The following is a 21726-nucleotide window of genomic DNA, read 5'->3' as shown; positions in this document are numbered from 1 at the left end:
GAGGAGGGAACTAGGCAAAGGAATCAGCAAGCCGAAGCTGCCACGGCACCTGCAGGCAGGGCTTTCTCTGGGAGCTCACTCGTGATTCCCACGGCGGAGGCCGTCTGCGGTGCGAAGGGCGTCCTCGGGCTTCTAGATCGGAGGGAGCCCCCACGGCGGGGCGGGGGCGGGGCGGCGACCGAGGGCCCGGGTCCCCGAGATTCAGTTGTCGGACGCGGCAGCCGCCCCGCCCCCGCCCCGCCCCCGCGTGCGCGCTTCCGCACGCGCGCCGCCCCCTCGGCAGCCAATGGGGAGGGGCGCCGCGCGCAGGGGGCGGGGCCATGACGTGCGCCTCGTGACCCGGCTCGCGGCCTGCGTCCGAGGAAGCCGGAAGCGGCAGCGGCGGCGGCGGCGGGCGGCGGCACCGGCTGGGGGCCGGGGCGGCGGGGGGGCGCGCCCTGGGGGTTGCGAACCCCGCGATGGGTCCCGACGCCACAGTGGCGCGGCGGAGCTCGTTGCTGCTGCTGCTGCTGCTGCTGCTGCTGCGGTCGGGCGCGCTCGCCGTGGCGGGCAGCCCGCACAGGGTCCTCCACGACCTCCTGTCGGAGCAGCGGTTGCTGGAGGTGGAGGACTTGTCCCTGAGCCTGCTGCAGGGCGGAAGGCTGGGGCCGCTGTCACTGCCCCCCGGCCTGCCGGATCTGGATCCCGAGTGTCGGGAGCTGTTACTGGACTTCGCCCGCAGCAGCGCGGAGCTGACCGGGTGCCTGGTGCGCAGCGCGCGGCCGGTGCGCCTGTGTCAGACCTGCTACCCCCTGTTCCAGCAGGTCGCCGGCAACATGGACAACATCAGCCGAGCCGTGGGGGTGGGTAGAGGAGCTCCCGCGGGACCTCCGGGGCGTGCTGGGTCGGGGGAGGAGGATGCAGTGGTGCTTTTACTGCGGGAGCCTCAGTTTCCCCGTTCGTAAGGAAAAGGGGTTGGCCTGGGCCCGGGCATCGCCAGAGCCGATGGCCTTCCAGGGCTCGGAGTGCGAGGTTCGCCCTCATGGCTGCTGTTGAGCAGCATCTTGAGACACGTTTGCAGGTCGATAGGGCTGTTTTTCTCGGGGGTCCTGCGCCCTTCACCCCACCTTTCCTTTCCCTCCTTTCCCCTCTTCACCCCACCCCGACACAGCTTCGTCCCATCCCTGCCTGAGGTTCCCAGGAAGGACCCTTTCCTGAAACCCCAAAGAGCTGGGGGGGGGGGGGGGGAGGGGAAGGAGGGGGGAGGGGAGAGTGTAGTAGTGATTAGGAGGCTGGAGCATTGTAGCCAGGTAACATCAGAGGCGCCACTTCACAGCAGCTTGGTCTTGGATTAATTTATCTTGTAATCTTCGTTTCCTCCTCTCTGCAAAATGGAGAAAAACAGCTGCCCGGCCCGGTGTGACTGTTACAAGGATCAAAAGAGATAACATGTGAGAGTTTATCTTGGTGATGGAGACAAGTCTGCAGCCGGTCAACCAGACGTCCAGTGCTTTGTAGCTGGCCTGCTCTTGGCAAGTTACTCTGTAAGAGCTCTTAGAAGACTAGCACAGAGTAGTAGTTCTCAGGAGCTAGAATTTAGGAAGTGGCATGTCTGCCTTCCATTTTTGGTGATTTTAGTGCTTTTCTGGTCATGTGGTGGTAGGTCCTGTGAGGGGGTTAATAAAAGAGGGAGGGAGGGGGGAAGGGAGAGAATTCATGTTCCTGCTAATAAGAAACTTACAGGGTCTAGAGTAGTAAAGGATAAGAGTGTCAGGGCTGGTAGGAGTCATGAGGTGTGGGCCCGATGCGCCTTGTAAAGGAAAAAACACGAAGAATGACGTTGGGATCATAGGGAAAGTTCCTCATGTATGGAGAGGACCAGTAGTCTCACGAAAATGTGATTGGAATTATTTCATACATCATAGTCAATCTGACAAAATACGAACTCAGAGTTGCATCCTGCGTTGTCAGCCTGATATTACTTAAATCCATTTTTTTTTTTACATAAATAGGAAACTTATTTGCGTGAAATAAATGATGTTGGTTGATCTTTCTGTAAAGAGCTAGTTTTTTTGTTTTTTGTTTTCTGGTTTTACCAATACTATTACACTTTTTAAAAGATTTTATTTATTCCTGAGGGACACAGAGGGAGAGGGAAGAGACACAGGCAGAGGGAGAAGCAGGCTCCATGCAGGAAGCCTGATGTGGGACTCGATCCAGGACTCCAGGATCGTGCCCTGAGCCAAAGGCAGATGCTCAGCTGCTGAGCCACCCAGGCGTCCCAAGAGCGAGTTTTCAAGTTTGGAAAGAAACAATTAAAATCGATGAATCACCGAATTGGCAATTAGCAGAAGTTTATTGTGCACATGAAAAAAGATAGTTTGTAAACTGGGAGCACTAAAAGCAAAACATGGAATGAGGCTCAGAGATGCATTGTTATAAAGCAGTGTATGTAGTATGGGACTGTGACTGTTAATTCTTCACAGAGCTGGTTACAATATAGGAACCTTCTTTTTATTTTTCTTAAGAATTTTCTTAAAGAGAATTGGTTAGTAGTTGCCTCATTTCAATTCTGGGCAATAATAGAAGTCTGGTGTATGATTTTCAAAGGGATAAGGGATAAGCAAGAGGTGACCCAGGTCAAGTTAACCTCACTTGTCTTGCAAAATAAGCTAAATTAAACTTCTGTTTGTATGACCGAACTGGTTTTATCTCATCAGGGAATGTTCAAATCTGGTCTCCATTTGTATTTGATTTTAACATAGGTTAAATAAATGTAGGCTTATCTGCAATATTTTCCAGGCATATTTCTATTAGGTATAGCAAAGTGGATGTATATCCCTCTCTATCTGTCTTCCTATGATCTAAAAATAGAGTACCCAAGACTTGTCACTATTAGCAGGGTATGATATGACATCGTATTGGATTTTGAGCAATTAGGTGAGTTGTTTTGTGGCCAAGATGATTGAGTCATGAGGCAAAGCTTGGATCCTTTGAGGGAGCAAATGCGTTCCTCATTTGTGTAGATACTGTGGAATAGGAAGAGGTTAAAAGATTACCCCAAACTCTAGTATTATGGTCATCACCCAATCTGTGTTCGAATTTCCACATGAATTCCTCACTGCCCAAGAGAGTTGGGGGTAGGGGCAGAAACTTCCTTTCATTTGTGCCTATCAGATTCTACCAATGATCTGGGCACCAGGCTCACCTCACCCTTGTGTGAAAGGAAGAAAGTTAAAGAGTTTTTAAAAAGAAACAAAAACACAAACAAACCCAGAAAAACCCTTTGCTCAATATGGATTTCCACTCCAGTTCATCCTAGACCTTGACCTCGTTCGCTTCCTTTCTTCAGTAGAGGTGAACGTGCTTTGCTAGCTCAAAAGCATGATTTCTACAGTTAGGAGATACTTCATGGATTTAATAGAGTTTTTTTGGATTGGCTTAGGAATTGAATCATCATGTGTAATAATGAACATATGGAAAAAAAGTGTTCTGAGTTTCTTAGAAGTGACCTTGAAGGAATCATTTGTTTGTGTATGTGTTGGGGAGGTTATTTCTAGGGAGTAATGTACTTTCTTTGACTCACGGAGGCTCAGTCTTTCCTTTAAATCAGTTTAATCAGCAAGCACATGCTATTCTTAAATATTGTGCTAGTAAAACGATACAAAAGGAAAAGGAGGATAAGGCCCAAGCTTCAAACTCTCAGTGTAGTTGGGGAAATAAACCTATTTTGAGAAAAAGAAAGAAGGAAAAAAATCATCAATGGGAATGTTATGTTTTGTACAATAGCAGTTTACAGCAAAAGGGGGAAGGAGATGTTGAATTAAAGGAGAACAGAGCAAGGTGGGGCTAAACAGAGAAAACCCATGAGCTGAATTTTGAATAAGATATCCTTTATCATCTCTTCAGGATAAATCCATGTCCATGGATTGATTGGGAGAGGAAGGGAATATAACAAGGAGAAAAAGAATCAAATGTAGAAATTAGCAAGCTATTTCTCTGGCTATAGCAAGCTAATTCATTTAACAGGTTGCCTGATGAGAATTCTATTTTCTTGTCACTTCCTCTTGGAGTTACTGAGACAAGGACCACATATAGTTTTATTATCAGAAGGCAAAGAATACAGTGATTTGTGAAGCTTGAGTGGTATAACTGACTGATTTCCTTAGAGTCATACTTTCAGTCTTTTAGTATAGACCGATCGTGATTTCACTGAGCTGTTCAGCATCCTCAGAGAAGCTGCTAGGATGCCTTGACCACCCCCCCAAACTCTGAATTGCTTAGCTGTATCTCATTCTCCTTGGTTGGCTTAAAAATTTATATAGATAGGTAGATGTAGATCTACAAAGATATGTATATATATTTAGAAGGTGTTAGAGATTAGGAGTATATATCTGGAACTGTTGAACATACTTTTTTTTTAGTATAGACTGATAAATAAAATCTTAGGGATATAGAGAGAGACTCAGAACCTAGAATAACAATAATCTGCCTTTTATTAGCGATCAGAAAGTAATGCTGCTTCTGCATTCATTCAAGAAAATTGAGTACCTATTATGTACAGTTAATAGTAGTTACTAGGGATATAGCTGTAAATGAGCAGAGCTTATAGTCTGTTAGGGAAAACGGACATTAAGCATATTAACAATGCAATTATTTAATTCAGTTAAGTCTTGCAAAGTAAAAAGCCCCAGATACTACTACCAAATCATATGACAAGAGAGCTGATCTTGACTAGGGCTAGTGGTAGGTAGAGCGGTCAGTGGTTAAAGCTGATATCTAAATTCTGAGAGAGTGTGGGGCAGGGACGAGAAGGTATACATGTAAAGAAGGAGCAGGTGTGAAGATTGTGAGTCTGGTGTGTTTGAGTACTCAAAGTACTATGAGCTAGGAGGAGACTAGTGATCCTAGCCTGAAGTTGTAGGCAGGTACCCGATCACATGGGCCTCATGGGGTATGTTAAGGGTTTTAGACTTTTATGTTGAAACAGTGAGATGTTATTGAGAGGTTTAATTCTGTAGAAGGATGTGATCAGATTTATACTTTAGAAAACCATTTAGGTTACATGAGAAAAAGTGGAGGGGATGGGATGGGAAGGATAGAGGAAGAGTAGGTGTAGGGAGATGAATTAAGAGACTCTTGTACTGATAGGAGAACTAGTGGTTAGGCTTCGTAGGGACCATTGTGATGGGGAGAAATGGATAGATTTCAGAGATATGTAGGAGGTAGAATTGACAAGACTCAGTGGTTAACCTGTGGGGGGTTCTTGAAGTCCCAGTGTTTATGGCCTTTCCTTACACTTTCTGTATCCTTAAAACTCCAGGAGTCTTATAGTGCCTGGTAAGTAAGTAGTAGGAGTTAAGTAACTTTGAAACACTGAAGGGTCAGCATGACTTAATTTCTTGCTTGGGGCAGAAGGGAAAAAAGAAATAGGTAAAGATCAAATAACTGAAGAACTTGGATTTATTTTTTTTTTGCATAGTGTGAATTTCATTATTAAAATAATCTGTGGAAAGCATATTCTATGTGGGTACAAACTATTTGGGTACAAATTAGTGTGTCACGCTTTCTTGTGATTTATAAGATTTTGAACCAAAAATTTCCCGGAAGATGAAACTTAAATATTTTGTAATCATTTACCTACCCACCAGATTAAAGAAATTATGTAAATAGTGTATGTTCATTGTAAGAAAATCTAGACAGTGTAAAAGAGACAAAAAAAAAAATGAAAATCACCATAGTTTTATTATTCAGAGATAACCAGTGCTATATTTTAATGAAAGCTTTCCAGAATTTTTTCCTATGTATAAAAAGTAAGAAATATGACGCACACAATTTGGGCCTAAGTGGTTGAAATTGTGCAATAGAACAAGTATTTAAGAAGCACAAAGATTTTCTTCCCTTTCCAGTGCGCCGGGTATCAATAAATATTAGCTGCTTTTGTTTTATTACAGGTGTAATTAATGACATCATTATTTGATCACATCAAAAAATGTTAAAAAATGCTTCTAATATTTTAGTTATTCTTATAAGGTTTTTTTTCCCTAAAGTTATTTGGGAAGCCTAAAAATACTCAGATTGTATTTTTCTGTTTTTGTTGTTGTTACAGAATACATCAGAGAGTCATAGTTGTGCCAGAAGTCTCTTAATGGCAGATAGAATGCAGATAGTTGTGATTCTGTCTGAGTTTTTTAATTCCACGTGGCAGAAGGCAAATTGTGCAAGTAAGTAACTCTTTCATTTTCATGTTGCAGTTGTGGTTCAATAGTATAGATGTCAGATTTTATTTTAGTGAATTTTGAAATCTTTGAAGCTAGATAATACTTTTTATTACTGTTTATTTTATTTATTTATTCATGAGAGACAAGAGAGAGAGAGAGACAGAGAGAGAGGCAGAGACACAAGCAAAGGGAGAAGCAGGCTCCACACGGGGAGCTCGATGTGGAACTCGATCCCAGGTGTCCAGGATCACGCCCTGGGCTGAAGGCAGCACTAAACCACTGGGTCACTGGAGCTGCTCTATTACTAAGTTTAAATGAACTACAATTAGCATCATGGTTTATTAGTGGGAATTACTTGGGCGAATATTGAAAGGCAGAAAAGTGTAGCAGTTGACAGGATGAACTTTGCAGTCAGACAGATCTGGCCTTGATTCTAAGCTCTGCCACTGCTAACCCTGACTCACTAGCAGTCAGACCTTGCTTGGGCTTGTAACTTCGCCTCTTGGACCTTCGGTTTCCTTATCTGATTTGGGGATAAATTGGGGATAATAATGGAACCTACCTTATATGCTTGTTTTTAGGATTAAATGGCAAAAATTGTATAAAGAACTTAGTTGAGTAGCTGACACATAGTTAATGTTGAAATGTTAACTGTTTAATATAATAATAATTATGATGTTTATAATCTGTCAGATGGTGGTGATGGGAGGTGGTAACATCCATTCTACCAGTTTTGCAGGTTTATATGTATTTGTATACTACAATGAGATCATTTTCAGGCACTCTTTGGAAAAGTTAAAACCATTATTTCAATATGTGTTTTGAACACCAACTGTGTACTAGGCAGTTCTTGTTTTCCTTGCTTTATAATTTAGTGAGGGAGAAAGTTACATCTGGAGGATAACCTGAGACAGACAAATGTTTTAATAAAGTCATAGAATCCTTGGGGGAAGTAGAAAATAAACTGGGGAGAATTAGAAATGATTTCCTGGAGGAGGTACTTTTTGATCCTACACCTTTATGGATGGCCAGGTGTAATTTCAATAAATAGAGATGAGAGGAAGGATACTGCAGAGAAGGAGGCATCATGGACAGAGGCACAGAGGAATAAAAGACTAGTAGGTGTTTCAGGGTCTGGGAGCACAGTGGGAGGTAAAATTGGAAAAGGGAAATAGGACCTTGACTGATAGAGTAGTTTATCAAGGCATTTTATTAAGAATTGGTTGCATACTATAGTATTTTAAATATTTACCATACACATGGAATACTAAAGGCAGTAAGAAGTACTACAGGTTAAAAAATGTTTAACATTTAACCTAGTACTTTCCAAGCTTTTTTGTTTTGTTTTGTTTTCTGTATTTCATTAAAAAATATTATTGAAGTATAGTTGATCTACATGTTCTATTTAGTGATTCAACAGTTCTATACATCATGCAGTGCTCACTAGAAGATTTCACTCATTTTAACTACAAAGAGCCTTCATTTTTTCTTTTAATGAAATCCCATTGGAATTTCATCCAGAGAGCAGTGAGGAAGTTATTAGGATAGTTTAGGCAAGAAGCAAAGAAAACATAGAGTATGGACAGGAGAAATCCTCAGGATTAAAAGATCTATGTGCTTGTAAGTCATTAATGAGTTTAACTTTTCTAAGGTCTTGTCTTTTTGTTTAGATCATACGAGAAAAACTAAATGGCAGAAAGACCCTGCTAAATTTCTTTTCTTTGCAGTACATCATAGTATATTGAATATTGACTCTTTTAATTTTGTCTCTATTAATTCAGATTTTTGGGCAGCCCGGTGGCTCAGTGGTTTAGCGCCACCCTCAGCCCAGGGCATGACCCTGGAGACGCAGGTTCGAGTCCCACAACGGGCTCCCTGCGATGTGGGACTGAATGAATAAATGAATGAATAAATAAATAAAATCTTTTTTTTTTTTTTAAAGAGGAACTTTCCTCTTCTTTTTTTTTTTAAATTTTTTTATTTATTTATGATAGTCACAGAGAGATAGAGAGAGAGGCAGAGACACAGGCAGAGGGAGAAGCAGGCTCCATGCACTGGGAGCTCGACGTGGGATTCGATCCCGGGTCTCCAGGATCGCGCCCTGGGCCAAAGGCAGGCACCAAACCGCTGCGCCACCCAGGGATCCCAATAAATAAAATCTTTATAAAATAGATAAATAATTCAGATTTTTTGGTAATTTGAACAGAGGTTTGGCTGACAGTTACTTTTTTTTTTTTTTTTTTAAACAAAAGCTTTACGTTTTGGTGTAAAAGTTTCCAGTATAAATATGATTGAACAGTTTGCTTAACCTATACAGGAGAGTTATTTATTTATTTATTTATTTATAAATATTTTATTTATTTATTATGAGAGAGAGAGAGAGAGAGAGAGGCAGAGACATAGACAGAGGGAAGAAGCAGCCTCTATGCAGGGAGCCCGATGTGGGACTTGATCCCAGGACTCCAGGATCATGGCCTGGGCCGGAAGGCAGGCGCTTAACCACTGAGCCACCCAGGCATCCCAGAAGAGCTATTTTTAAATATTCTTAAACCCTTAAATCTATTGATATAGAAAAAATATGTTAATTATAATTTAAAATTAATTAAAATAAATGGGATATATATTGAGGTTCACTTCTTTTGATTAGTGTGAGGTGTGACTTAATTTTTATGCTTGAGAGGTAAAGCATCTTTTCTTTCCTTTTTTTAAAGGTTTTATTTATTTATTTGACAGGAGAGAGAGCATGAACAGGGGCAAGGACAGGCAGAGAGAGAGAGAGAAGTCCCAATGTGGGGGCTCAATCCCAGGACCCTGGGATCATAACCTGAGCCAAAGACAGATGCTTAGCCTCCTGAGCCACCCAGGTGCCCTAAAGCATCTTATCTTTAAAAGATATTTTCTGACAAAGACTTCACTAACTCAAAGTAGCTTTCTTTTCCAGTTAGTTAAAAAAAGAAAGAAAACATTTTGCTGCATATTTACTTAATATAGTAGTTATAAAACTCTTTAGAATAAATTCTTAGGGTAACTTTGTTTTTCTGTGAGCCATCCTATCTTGAAAATATTCCTTGGGCAGCCCATGTGGCTCAGTGGTTTAGCGCTGCCTTCAGCCCAGGGCATGATCCTGGAGACCCGGGATCAAGTCCCAGTTGGGCTCCCTACATGGAGCCTACTTTGCCCTCTGCCTGTGTCTCTGCTTCTGCGTGTGTGTGTGTGTGTCTCATGAATAAATAAAAAAATCTTTTAAAAAATATTCCTTGATTGAACATCTTTTGAAGAATAAATGAAATGCTTACTTCCTAATTAAAATTAATTTGGTCAAGATATGTGGTTAGGTGAAAGAAGCAAGGTGCAGAGAAGTGTGACATCTTTTGAAGAACTAGAAAACTAAGAGGACTTAGTTTTCATTCAACTTACTTTGTACCCTTTAAATATTATGCCATATGCATTTAATACCTATTCAAAAATACATAAAATTTAACAGAATGTCCAAATCTAGAGTATTTATATGTTATAGTCAGAGAGATTGGCTATTTTCTTTTTTAGCATTATGCATTAAAAGAAATTATCTTCCATTTATTTTTCATTCATATTTTAAAATTTCATCATAACTTATATTCTATATTTTAAATGGAAATAAAATAGTTCTATAAATTTGTATTCCTCAGCTGTTTTCTCTTGGACATTCTAAAATAATCATCTTAAATAGAATAATATCTATCAGAAGTACCAGGGAACCCTTCTAATAATGTTCTTTTTAACTGTATTTAATAAAGGTACGAACATTTTCTGAAAATTTTAAGGAGTTATTCAAGTAACTTTAAGTTTTTTATCAAAAAATTTTTAAAAATATTTTAAATTTATTTATTCATGAGAGACACAGAGAGAGGTAGAGACACAGGCAGAGGGACAAGCAGGCTCCCCATGGGAAGCCCAATGCAGAACCTGATCCCAGGGTCCTGGGATCAGGCCCTGAGCTGAAGGCAGTTGCTCAACCTCTGAACCCCTTGGGTATCCCAATTTTTTACCAAAAGTTAATAAGGCATTCTTACTTGAGCAACATAATCTTCTCTTACAAAGTAGTGAGGAAAGAAATTGGAAGGAAGGAAAAAATGAGGAGCTAAAGAAGGTGAGTAATAAGTTAGCAGTGGAAGTAAATAATATTTCTCAATTTTGAACCCTTGTCTCATTTGAGCTTCACAATAAGCCTTATGAGGTAGAATGAGGGTTCAGAGAGTGTAAGTGAACTATAAATCCCAAGTCTAGAACTAAATTCAAAAGGCTTTAAGATTGTTCATTTGAATAGATAGTGTTCATGAGTTAATGCCTAATTTAGTTTTTTTAAAGTACTACTTGACAAATTCATCGCATAGTCTCTATTGTAAGAAATATAAATACATTTTAATTAGCCCACAAAGGTTTAACATTTATGTTATATACATACTTGATATTCTGGAAAGCATAGTCTTTTACTAAAAATATAAATGTAAAATACTCTCTTTTTCTAAAGAACAATTAATACTACATAAAATTAAAACTAGATAATGTGAAAAAAATTATTTTTAATGGAGTTGCACATTTTCTAGGGAAATGTAAATGTTCAGCAATGGTCTGGCATTAAGTTCTCATGAAATTTCATCTCTAGCAACCAGATATATTAAACACTAAGTTCATAGGATCTTTATTTGTTCCTTTCTTTTTTTTCTTTTAAGTTTTATTTATTCATTTGAAGGGGGGCGGTGCAAAGGGAGAGGGAGAGAGAATCTTAAGCAGACTACTAGCTGAGAATAGAGTTGATCATGGAGCTCGATCTCAGGCCCTGAGATCATGACCTGAGCCGAAACTGAGTCAAATGCTTAACTGACTGCACCACCCAGGCACCCCTACTCTTATTTTCTTAATGAATGATAATAAAGTTTTCCATTTAGTTGTGCACTTAAAATTATTTCCTACCTATTCATTGTTTTAAAAATCATTGGCCTTTATTTTTATTTTTTTAAGATTTTATTTATTTATTCATGTGAGACATAGAGAGGCAGAGACACAGCAGGCTTGATCCTCGCAGGCTCCTCGCAGGGATCCCAATGCAGGACTTGATCCTGGATCCCAGAATCATGCCCTAAGCCAAAGGCAGACTGTCAACTGCTGAGCCACCCAGGTGTCCCTAAATCATTGGCCTTTAGGAATTTGTAGAAGAATACAAGGGTTGTTTACTCTTAATAAATGGAAGACAATAGTCATAATTTTAAAGGAATTGTGTCTGGTCAGAAATTTGCCTGGTTGTTACAATTTTGGAGAATAGAAAATACTACTCCGAAATATGACTATAGGAGACCAGGATATGCCACCCCAAAATATGCCTCTTTGGTATGAGGATATTGAGCTGATTATTTGATAAACTTCAGACACAGGAGAAACTCTGAAGACGGAGTAGAAGTAACCATTTTATAAGGGAAATTTGTATATATAAAGGAGATCTACATTTGTAAGAGTATTTCTTTCTTTGTACCAAGAAACAGATGACTCTAAATCCCAAAAGAATCTTAAAAATGGACAAGGCAGGGACATACATCTGCATAACAAAACTTATATTCACTTACCATGCTTTTCCTGGTCACTTCTTCATAACCAGCCTTCCTCATACTCTTCTTTCTTTGTTTTTAGCTGCAGGTGGCATTTATGCCTGAATTCTAAGCCATCTCTTTGAGTACTCATTTTTCCTGTGTGTCTGCCATGTGTATATGAAAGATACAAGTTAACAAACTTCTGTTTGTTTTTCTCCTGTTATCTGTCTTTTGTTAAAGGAGTACCAGCTGAGAATTTAGAAGAATAGAAGGAAAATTATTTTTCCTCCTTTACAGTATATACATGAAAATCACAATACAAATTTTCAAAAAAATTTTCTGGATCATTTGCCTTTTGTTTTAAACACAAAGTTTTCTCAGAATTTGTGTGAAACTATTAAACTTGAGCCACTAACCCATTTGTTTACATTATCTTTTTGTGATGATCTAGTTATTAACAAAGTTTTCTCAGAATTTGTGTGAAACTATTAAACTTGAGCCACTAACCCATTTGTTTACATTATCTTTTTGTGATGATCTAGTTATTAAATTTGCAAATACACCCTGGTGGTTGAGGCCAGCAATAAGGATCTTTAATGGTGAATTATATGGAATCCATTCATTCTAGTACCTAGAAGATAAAATAAGAAGGGAAAAAATGACAACGAATGAACAAAAACTACATATTTGTTTTTGATGAAGAGTTAAACCAAAATGTGATCTATTTTATGAGAATGTATCTTTTGATATAAAATGACAGTTTTTTTCATCTTCTCTACTAGCAAATGCAAAACTCTAATTATATAGGTAAAAATCTTTTTAAGTGAATTTAAGAGGCTACATTTTAAAAAGAATATTATTTAAAATATAAAAATAAAAAAAAATTTTTTTAAAGACTATTAAGGAGGCACCTGGGTGGCTCAGTTGGTTGACTGCCCGACTCAGGTCATGATCTCAGGGTCGTGAGATTGAGCCCCATGTTGGGCTCCACACTCAGCATGAAGTCTACTTGCCTCTCTCTGTCCCCCTCTGCCCCACCTCAAATAAATAAATAAATAAATAAATAAATAAATAAATAAATAAATTCTTTTAAAAAAGATTGTTACAAATATAAAAATATAAAAGCTAAAATATTGTTTAAAAGAATGTTATTAAAATTAATACACTGCAATTTTGGAGAATAGAAAATACTACTCCACCTTTCCTTTCTTGCTCTAGTGGTGGGTTGACATCTAGTCTCTGCAGTTATTAGTTGATGAAAGGAAGGCCAGAAACCCAATAAAAAAGAAAGTGTCATCCACATACCACTCCCATCTCTTTCATCTTTAGAATTCCTATGTCATTAAATGATATTAGTCTTGGTAGGAAAAAAGGTTTTAGAAATTGATGGAGATTTAAAAGAAGTGTTAACAGCTCAGCTCTCCCGATTCATGTTACAAATAATATGGAAACTCGTTCTTGTGGAGACTGACTGCTAAATAGTAAAGGAAATAAATCAATATTTCTTCTGTACAGAATTTTAAAACTGTTATCAAAAGTATATTGTTGACATAGGGACAGCCTTATTATCGACATGCTTCTGAGTTATCCCATGCATCTGACAATTGAATAATTAGGGTCACAAGCTTTGATGAAACCATGGATTGTTTTATGATAAAATATTTTGGTTCTTTGCTTTTTCTTTATTGAACTTTATTGAAATATAATTGGCATAGAACATTATATAAGTTTAAGGTGTATAGTGATTATATTGATTTGATATATATTACAGAATGATTACCATGGTGTTAGGTAATGTGTTACATAATTAGCATTTCTTTTTTTGTGAGGAGAATGTTTAAGATTTACTCTGTTAGCAACTTTCAAGTATGTAAGTATATAAGACAGTACTGGTAACTCTAATCACCATGCTGTACATTAGATTCCTAGAACTTACTCATCTTGAAACTGGAGGTTTGTATCCTTTGACTAACATCTCCCCATTTCCTCCATCTCCTGGCAATCACCATTCTTCTCTTTCTATGAATTCAGCTCTTAGTTGACTCTATATGCTGAGGTTTATTTCTGGACTTTCAATTTTATTCCATTGGTCTCCTTTCCTGTGTGATAAGAGTCAGTCTTACCTAGTTGATGAAACTCCCAGATAAGGGATTTATAATTGAGTTTCTTTTGGAAGATCTTTCTTTAGGTAGATAAAGGCAATTCACAGAAGGCTCTCTGTGCTTGCTGTTTTTCAGGTAACTCTAGTTCAACATAATTCTTAAGGCAAAGAGGCATATTTTATTTTATTTTTATTATTATTTTTAATATGTATATTTCTTTATTGGAGTTCGATTTGCCAACATACAGTGTAACACCCAGTGCTCATCCCGTCAAGTGTCCCCCTCCCACCCACCTCCCCTTCCACTATCCCTTGTTCATTTCCCGGAGTTAGGAGTCTCATGTTTTGTCACCCTGCAAAGAGGCATATTTTTAGAAAGGCATATTCTATCACCCTTCGCTTACTATGTCTTAATTCCTTAAAAGTCAATAATAAAACTTCGTGGTTAACCAAAAGTTTGGTTAAGCAGAACCTCTCTTTCTCATTTTATCTACATTGTAATTTACTAAGCATTAAACTCACTTATTGGTATGTTATAATTTAAAGTGTCTTTGTTTTCATACTCATTAGTCTTGATTATATTCTTCAGGTACAAAGTTCTCACAGTTTATGCTCTATTTTCTGAAGCTTGTCCTGTTTTTCAGAAATTGGTGATTGTCTCTGTTGTTTTCTATAAAACTGGTTTTGTAAAACAGCAGAAATCTTTATACAAACTCCTAATGGATGCCAAATACCTTATCTAAAGATGCTAATAATTTCCATCATGATAATTTAGGTCTATGTATCTTAACTTGAATCCTCCACACCTTTAAAAATGCCTCTTGAGCTGATGCTTGAGCCCTCACTGAGAAAGAAGCTATGCTAATCTGTCCTTGATGAGACTGCATTGATTATCTGAGATGTGGAAAATTCATAATGACCACTTCACTTAGTGCTTATAGGAAGCTTTATTATTACTAATATTCCTTAACTTCCTAATTTCTAAAATATATAGTTTCTCACTGCTTATAATATTATGCTCCCAATTCCTGCAAAAGTATAAAAGAGGAATTTTACCGGGAGTTCCTTTTTTTTAAATCAGAAAGTCAGGGCTCTTTAGTAATGAAGACATTTAAAATCCTATTGTATAAATGAACTCCTTTGTGCTTCATAATACCACTGTCTAATGATCATTGAAAAAATTTTGATGGTACTGCATTAATGTGGTACTTAACAAGATGACCAGTCTATATTAGCTTTTAGTTTAATTTTCAAATTATTTTAAATGAAAAGAAATAGCTGTCAGTGAAGTAGAAGAGATTAAGTTCTTTTGTTCAGAGGAAGCTTCCTTTATAAATTATTTTTTCATTTGTTTTTATTTTCCATAATTATCCTATAAACTACTTTTTTATAAAGAAATCATTTTTTAAAGAAATTGTTCCAAGGACATACTGTGTATAGAAGAAATTGCCACTGCTCTCTTATGTTCACGTGCTTTATACTGTTTTTATAGGCAGTAGAGGGACACACACACCCATTAATTCCCTATAGTGTGTCAGTTGCAGTGACATGGTTCATTAACATAGATGTGCAATTGCTATGGATGAAATTGTATTCCCATTATTCCCTGCAAAATATCAACTATGAAAACAGAAAACCTGTCTGATCTTTTAGGCTAATATTCTAATATTCTACATATTTGTAGTTGTGTTTGTTTTTATATATTATATACTGCCTCATGCATAAAAGGATTCAAAGCTACTTTGTGGTGACATTAAACCAGCCTTAAGAGGCATTTATTTAAAAAAAAAAAAAGAGGCATTTGTTTTATCTTTTTTTAAAAAGAGAATTTAGTGAATGAACTTTTTGAAAGATGATAGAGCAACATTTTCAAAAAGAAAAAGTGATACAATAAAGAGACTATTTAATTGAAAGTCTGGAAGTGCATTTTGTATTTCAGGGCCTTACTAACCTGATGTATGATCTTCAGTGTATTACTTTATTTCTATGAATGGGACTTACATTCTTGAGAAGATAAAGATGTGGAGAATGCAGAGTATAGGAATTCAGGGAGGGAGACTCTAGGAATAGGTTCATCAACAGAGCCCCATGCATACCAGGTGCACACCAAGCCCTGCACTAGCGCAGATGGTGATGAATAGAACTGAATTCTGATTCAGCTTCTGGGGGCAGGAGTGCCTTTTTGTAATTAATCTAACCCAGAGAGGATGTCTGTTTTTAATGTGCACAGAGAAGTTTTAATGTGCTGGTTGCTCCCCTCCTGCTCACCAGGTTTAAAGTTCATCTCAGCCACAAATACTAGTCAGTTGGTAGTAACTGCCCGAATCCTTGCATAGTGTAAGAGATCTATAGGTAGTGGAAGGACGAGCGGTGTCATGTATTTGGGTGATTCTCAGAATTGAACTGTAATGGTTTAGAATACAGATGTGAAGAGCACCTGGCTCTTGATCTCGGGGTGGTAAGTTTAAGCCCCACATTGGGTGTGGGGATTACTTAAAAATAAAATCTTAAAAAGGATATAGATGTGAATATTTTATTTTTTTCAGTGTTTGCAAATGGAGGCTCAGGAATCAGACTGAATAGGATCTTCAGGTTTTCAGTACCAGTTTTATGGCCATAGCCAACTTCCTTAATTGCTGTAAGCCTGTGTTCCTTATTTAGGGAATGGCGATAATGATAGTGCCTGCCTCTTGATATTATAAGAGTTAGAGCATGTGCATCTCTCACGGTGTTTCATAGCCTAGTGTCTCCTATAGGGGACAGGATAAAACCTCTTTCCTCTACCCATTTTAGGTTCTCTGGCTGGAACTCTATAACTTAGACTGGCCAGAAACAGAAGCTTATTAACATGTGTGATGCACGTGGATACTGTAGAGTACCCAGTGATGGGAGTGACATGGGAGTAATCCAAAGGGATGGTTAGAATTTGGGTTTATACATCGTCTTAAGCTAATCAAAAGAAAAGGGCTTTGGGACTTCTGGGTGGAGGAGACAAGTTATCAGAAGGTGACTAGGAAAAGTATGCTAAACCAGGATTGTTTAGTCAAGTTGGTTATACACATTTAAGTTAGAGCTTCTCCATTGGTTAAAGAGTCCTCTTCTTCCTTTCACTGAAGGAGAAGGAGACATCTTTACAAATGGAAATTTCCTTTATAAATTTTATTTATTAAAACATAATGTGTTCCGTGTTTTTAGAGCTTTTTTCCTGCTTCTGGTTCCTAGTGGCCAATATGCCAGGAGCACCCTAGTGGTTTAGTCAGTTAAACAGCCAACTCTTTGATTTTGGCTCAAGTCATGATCTCATGGTTGTGAGATCGGCCCAGAGTCCAGCGCGGAGTCTACTTGAGACTCTCTCTCCTCCTCTCTTTGTCCCCCCTACCCCCAGGCCACATTTGCTCTCTTTCTCAAAGAAATAAATAAACCTTAAAAAAATAATAATCTACATGCCAAAGAGGCATATTTTGAGGGGGCTGTATTCAAGTCTCTTTCGTTACCTATTTGGTCTCTCTCTCATCCATTGAATTCTTTGCATTGCCAGTTTTCTCCTGGATAATTGCAGTAGCTTCCTGTCCAGTCTCTCCACTTCCAGTTGAGAGAGATCATTTTAGATGGCCCTAAGTGGGTATAATATATGGCCATCAGTTGAAATTAAGGACAAGAGTAGGGTGGAGTAGGTACTAGAGAATAGGAAATATTTGGAACATCCCTTGTGGAATAATTGGTAAGGTGTCTACAAGGATTTTTTTGTGGCCCTGAGATTAGAATTGGAATTGAGTTGCTTAATTATGACCTTAGAATTTTCTATAATAGCATGCTACAAGCAGAATTGGGAGTAGAGAAAGTGAATGGAGATTATTCAGGGTTAGATTATCCAGGGTTTGTGAGTATGTGGAATGTAAAGAGAGCAGGGATTCCAGGAGAGTGAGATTGAAATGGCTGACCATAAGTTTCAGGATATGAAGCCAGGTACTTGCACCTATATCCTAGATACATAGAAAGCAAGAGGAATGAACTTGAGCTAATGTTAATCAAAAGTACCAAGTTGCAGAGGAATATCATTTATTTTAGCTTTTAAAAAACATGTAAAATGCTTCTCTTTGTTTCCAGACTTTACTTGAAGCCCCTTTATCAGTATTTTAGGCAAAATTCTTACCAGCTTGTTTCTTTGGTCCCAAAACTCAATAGATTTGAAAGAACAAATTGAAAATGGTGACCCTGACAAGTTACAATAGAAGTGAAGGTGGAAGAGACACAGAACTACTAAATTTGACACAAAAGATGATCAAAAAGTATATGAATTTAGGTTAAACTAATGTAGGATAAACAGTCTGATGCCTAAACAACACTGAGAATAATACCCTTTTTAAGTCAGCATTTGATAGCTGATGTTCATGACTAAGACTTTGCAGCATATCAACAATCAATTTAAATTTTATTTAATGTATGTTTTTATAAAGGGAAGAGAGTATGTGATTATTTTGTGATTTTTGTGAAAATGGTTATGATACAAAAAATATATCTTTTAGAAACTAAAAGGGAGTAAGCTCATGTATTTGAAAAATTCTCTTACATGGAACACATATGCTTGTTTGAACAAAGAATTACTATAGTTCGAAACAGAAGATGATAGTTTGAGAGATAAGTGACAGTTTATAATTGTTGCTGGAGATATATTAATATACATTTTTGTTTTTTGACAGATTGTTTAACAAACAAAAGTGAAGAATTATCAAATAGCACACTGTACTTCCTCAGTCTATTTAATCACACCTTGACCTGCTTTGAGCATAACCTCCAGGTATTTTTTTATATGATACTTGAAATTAAAATGCTGCATTGTACACAGTAATAGATGAGTCAACTAATTTTTTAGCATTAATTGTTGATGTTTATCTATATACACAATGTAGAACAACAGTAAATGGACCTGGATTTCTGCTAAGTTCTTAATATTATGAGCCTTTAGGAAAATCATCAAAACTGTACTTTTCTTATTTGTAAGGTAGGAATAGTAAAATCTATCCTGCCTACCTTTAAGTATTTTGTAGTGAGGATCCAATGAGATACTGGGTATGAACACAGTAACTTAGTCATGTGATTGTTTAATTAAAACACAATGTTTTTCTATCTGACAGTAACTTACCTTGACTTTGTTTATGCAATAAGGTATTATATTATGTAATGCAGTATATGATTCTACAGGCAGCTTATTCTTTGCCTCAATATTTGCTTAAACATTTTACCTATTTTAAAAGGCACTGTTAAAAAAATAAAATAAAATAAAAGGCACTGTTTAGTAAGGTAACTTGAGTATTGAATTACAATGGTAATTCAATATAAAGGTAGCCTTTAAGAAATGCACCTTGGGGTGCCTGCCTGGATTGGTAGAGCATGTGACTTTTGATCTTGGTGTTGTGAATTCAAGCCCTATGTTGGAGGTGGAGATTACTTAAAAAATAAAATCTAAAAAAAAAAAAAAGAAAGAAAGAAAGGAAACCCACCCTTGTTGGTTTTTGCTTTCTTCACTTCTGACCCTGTTGGTATTGATGGTGGTGATGAAGGGTGAGATTGGAACTCTGATAAAATCCTAGATTTGAAACTTGTTTAACAAGTAAGTAATCCCCACAAACAGATGTAAACATGTATAATATACATGTGATTTTCTCTGTAACCAATGTGATGACACAGAATTATGAATTTCCCTGCGAATAATAAGAACTGTTAGATAAGCAGTTCCCCAGATATCTTCTGCAAGGTGTTAACACATGGCCCATAAGAAAGGTTTAGTTTTCTAATAAGGTTGGGAAATGCTTTACTATAGGACTTCAGAACTTTAGTGGACTAATGTGTGTTGTAAAACTCCAAATAGTAATTATTGTATGCAGTGTATACTAAGTCTTTGTATACCAAGGCCTTTTGTTTACTCTTTTAAGTGTTGTGATGAATGTTTCATTAGGGAAATTAACATTTTCCCTGAGATATTAGTTGCAAATATTTTTCTGAGTTTGTTGTTTATTTTTATTGTGCTTTTCTTTTTGTTATGAGGAAATTTTTAATTTTTATATTATCAGATTTATCAAAAAAATTTTTGATAGCTTTCAGACTTGGTGTCATGTCAGGTTTTTCCCACTTTGTAATTATTTTTAAAAATTTCCCCTGTGATTTCTTTTAGTAATTTTATGGTTTTATTTTCTGCATTTAAACATCTTTTCTCTATCTGAAATTTATTTTGATGTAAGATATGAGGCATAGCTCCAATTCTTTTTTCCTCATGAAATGAATTGTAGAACCAAGTAAAAAAAATTCAGTCATTTTAAGATTTTATTACAAGTGCATTACATTTTAGATTCATCATTTGGAAATAGTTGACATATTTATGATACTGAACTTTCCTATCTAGGAATATGGTATATTCTCTTTTTATCGCAGTAAAATAGAATATAAAGTTTACCATGCTACCATTTTGAGTGTACAGTTCAGTGGCATTAAGTATATTCACACTGTTGTGCAATAACCACCATCCATCTCTAGAAGTTTTTCAAACTAAAGCTCTGTATCCATTAAACAGTGATTCCCCATGTCCTCCTTTAGCCCCTGGCAGCCACCATTATTCTCTCTCTCTCTCTTTTTTTTTTTTTTTTTAGAGAATATTTTTATTTTTCTTTTCTTTTTTTTTTTTATTTTTATTTATTTATGATAGTCACAGAGAGATAGAGAGGCAGAGACACAGGCAGAGGGAGAAGCAGGCTCCATGCACTGGGAGCCCGACGTGGGATTCGATCCCGGGTCTCCAGGATCGCGCCCTGGGCCAAAGGCAGGCGCTAAACCGCTGTGCCACCCAGGGATCCCGATATCCAGTGCTTTAAAGGTGGGGTGTGTATATGTGTGTGTGTTTGAGAGGGGAAGGGAGCCAGCTAAAGAGATAGTGGTGTCCTCTAGCACAGTCTTACTGATTTATTTAAATTTTGCATAGGTTTTATACATTTCTGAAGTTTATTCCAACGTATTTTATCACATTTGGTGCCCCCACTACAGATTTTTACTGGTTACTTTCTTTTAAAATGTTTTATTTTGGAATAATTTTAGATTTACAGAAAAGTTGCATAGGTAATGCAGAGAATTCCTGTATAATGCTGACCCGTTTCCTCAGATGTTAACCTATATATGTTACTATGGTATATTTGTCAAAACTAAGAAAGCAACATTGGTACAGAACTATTAACTAAATGCCAACTTTATTCTGATTTTACCACTTTTTCCACTAATGTCCTTTTTCTGTCTAAGGATCCATTCCAGGATAGCAAGTTACTGGTCACTTCTTAAAGATTTCTATCATATATGTAGCTACATTCCCTTTCTTGTTCCAAATGCTATTTTTTGTGAGTTCTTTCTTCCCTTGAGTTTTCTTTAGGCTTGTTAAAGGTACATTCGTTTTTATTGATCTTTCAAAAACTTGTGTTTGGTTTTACTCACTAGTTCCTGGTTTTTAAAAAATCTTAATGTGTTTGTTTATTCTTTGGCATTTATTAATTCCTCCTATGATCTTTCAGTTCATTTTGTCATTTTTCTAGTTCCTTGAATTGAATGCCTAACATTTCCAGCTTTTTTTGCTCAATAAAATAATTTTCAGATTGTAAAGTTTGTAATTTTGGCCTTTCCAATAATAGATTCTGATATAAAGGGAATTACATTGCATTTATTTTTAAATTTCCAATTTTAATTCTGATTTGTTCTTTGACTTAAGAGTTCTTTGGAAGATTATTTTTTAATAGCAGTGACATGATTTTTTTTGTTTGTTTATTTGCATTTGTACATCTTAAGTTTTATTGAAATTGTGACCAGTAAATGTAGCCTGCCTAGA

At 37.3% G+C, this 21726-nt stretch overlaps 1 protein-coding gene across 1 annotated transcript in view; it reads left to right on the top strand.

Moving 5' to 3' along the window:
- The first annotated feature begins 361 nt into the window (after window positions 1-361).
- OSTM1 (osteoclastogenesis associated transmembrane protein 1) overlaps window positions 362-21726 on the top strand; it is a 35453-nt gene continuing 14088 nt past the window's right edge. Inside the window, exons 1-3 of the mRNA XM_026005775.2 lie at window positions 362-842; window positions 6089-6203; window positions 18566-18663. Of these exons, the coding sequence (XP_025861560.1) occupies window positions 459-842; window positions 6089-6203; window positions 18566-18663 (597 nt within the window). The 5' untranslated portion in view covers window positions 362-458. The remainder of the gene's footprint in view (window positions 843-6088; window positions 6204-18565; window positions 18664-21726) is intronic.

This window comes from Vulpes vulpes, chromosome 1, assembly GCF_048418805.1.
Source record: "Vulpes vulpes isolate BD-2025 chromosome 1, VulVul3, whole genome shotgun sequence".
NCBI classification, from domain to species: Eukaryota; Metazoa; Chordata; class Mammalia; order Carnivora; family Canidae; genus Vulpes; species Vulpes vulpes.
This window is presented reverse-complemented; position numbering and strand designations above follow the sequence as displayed.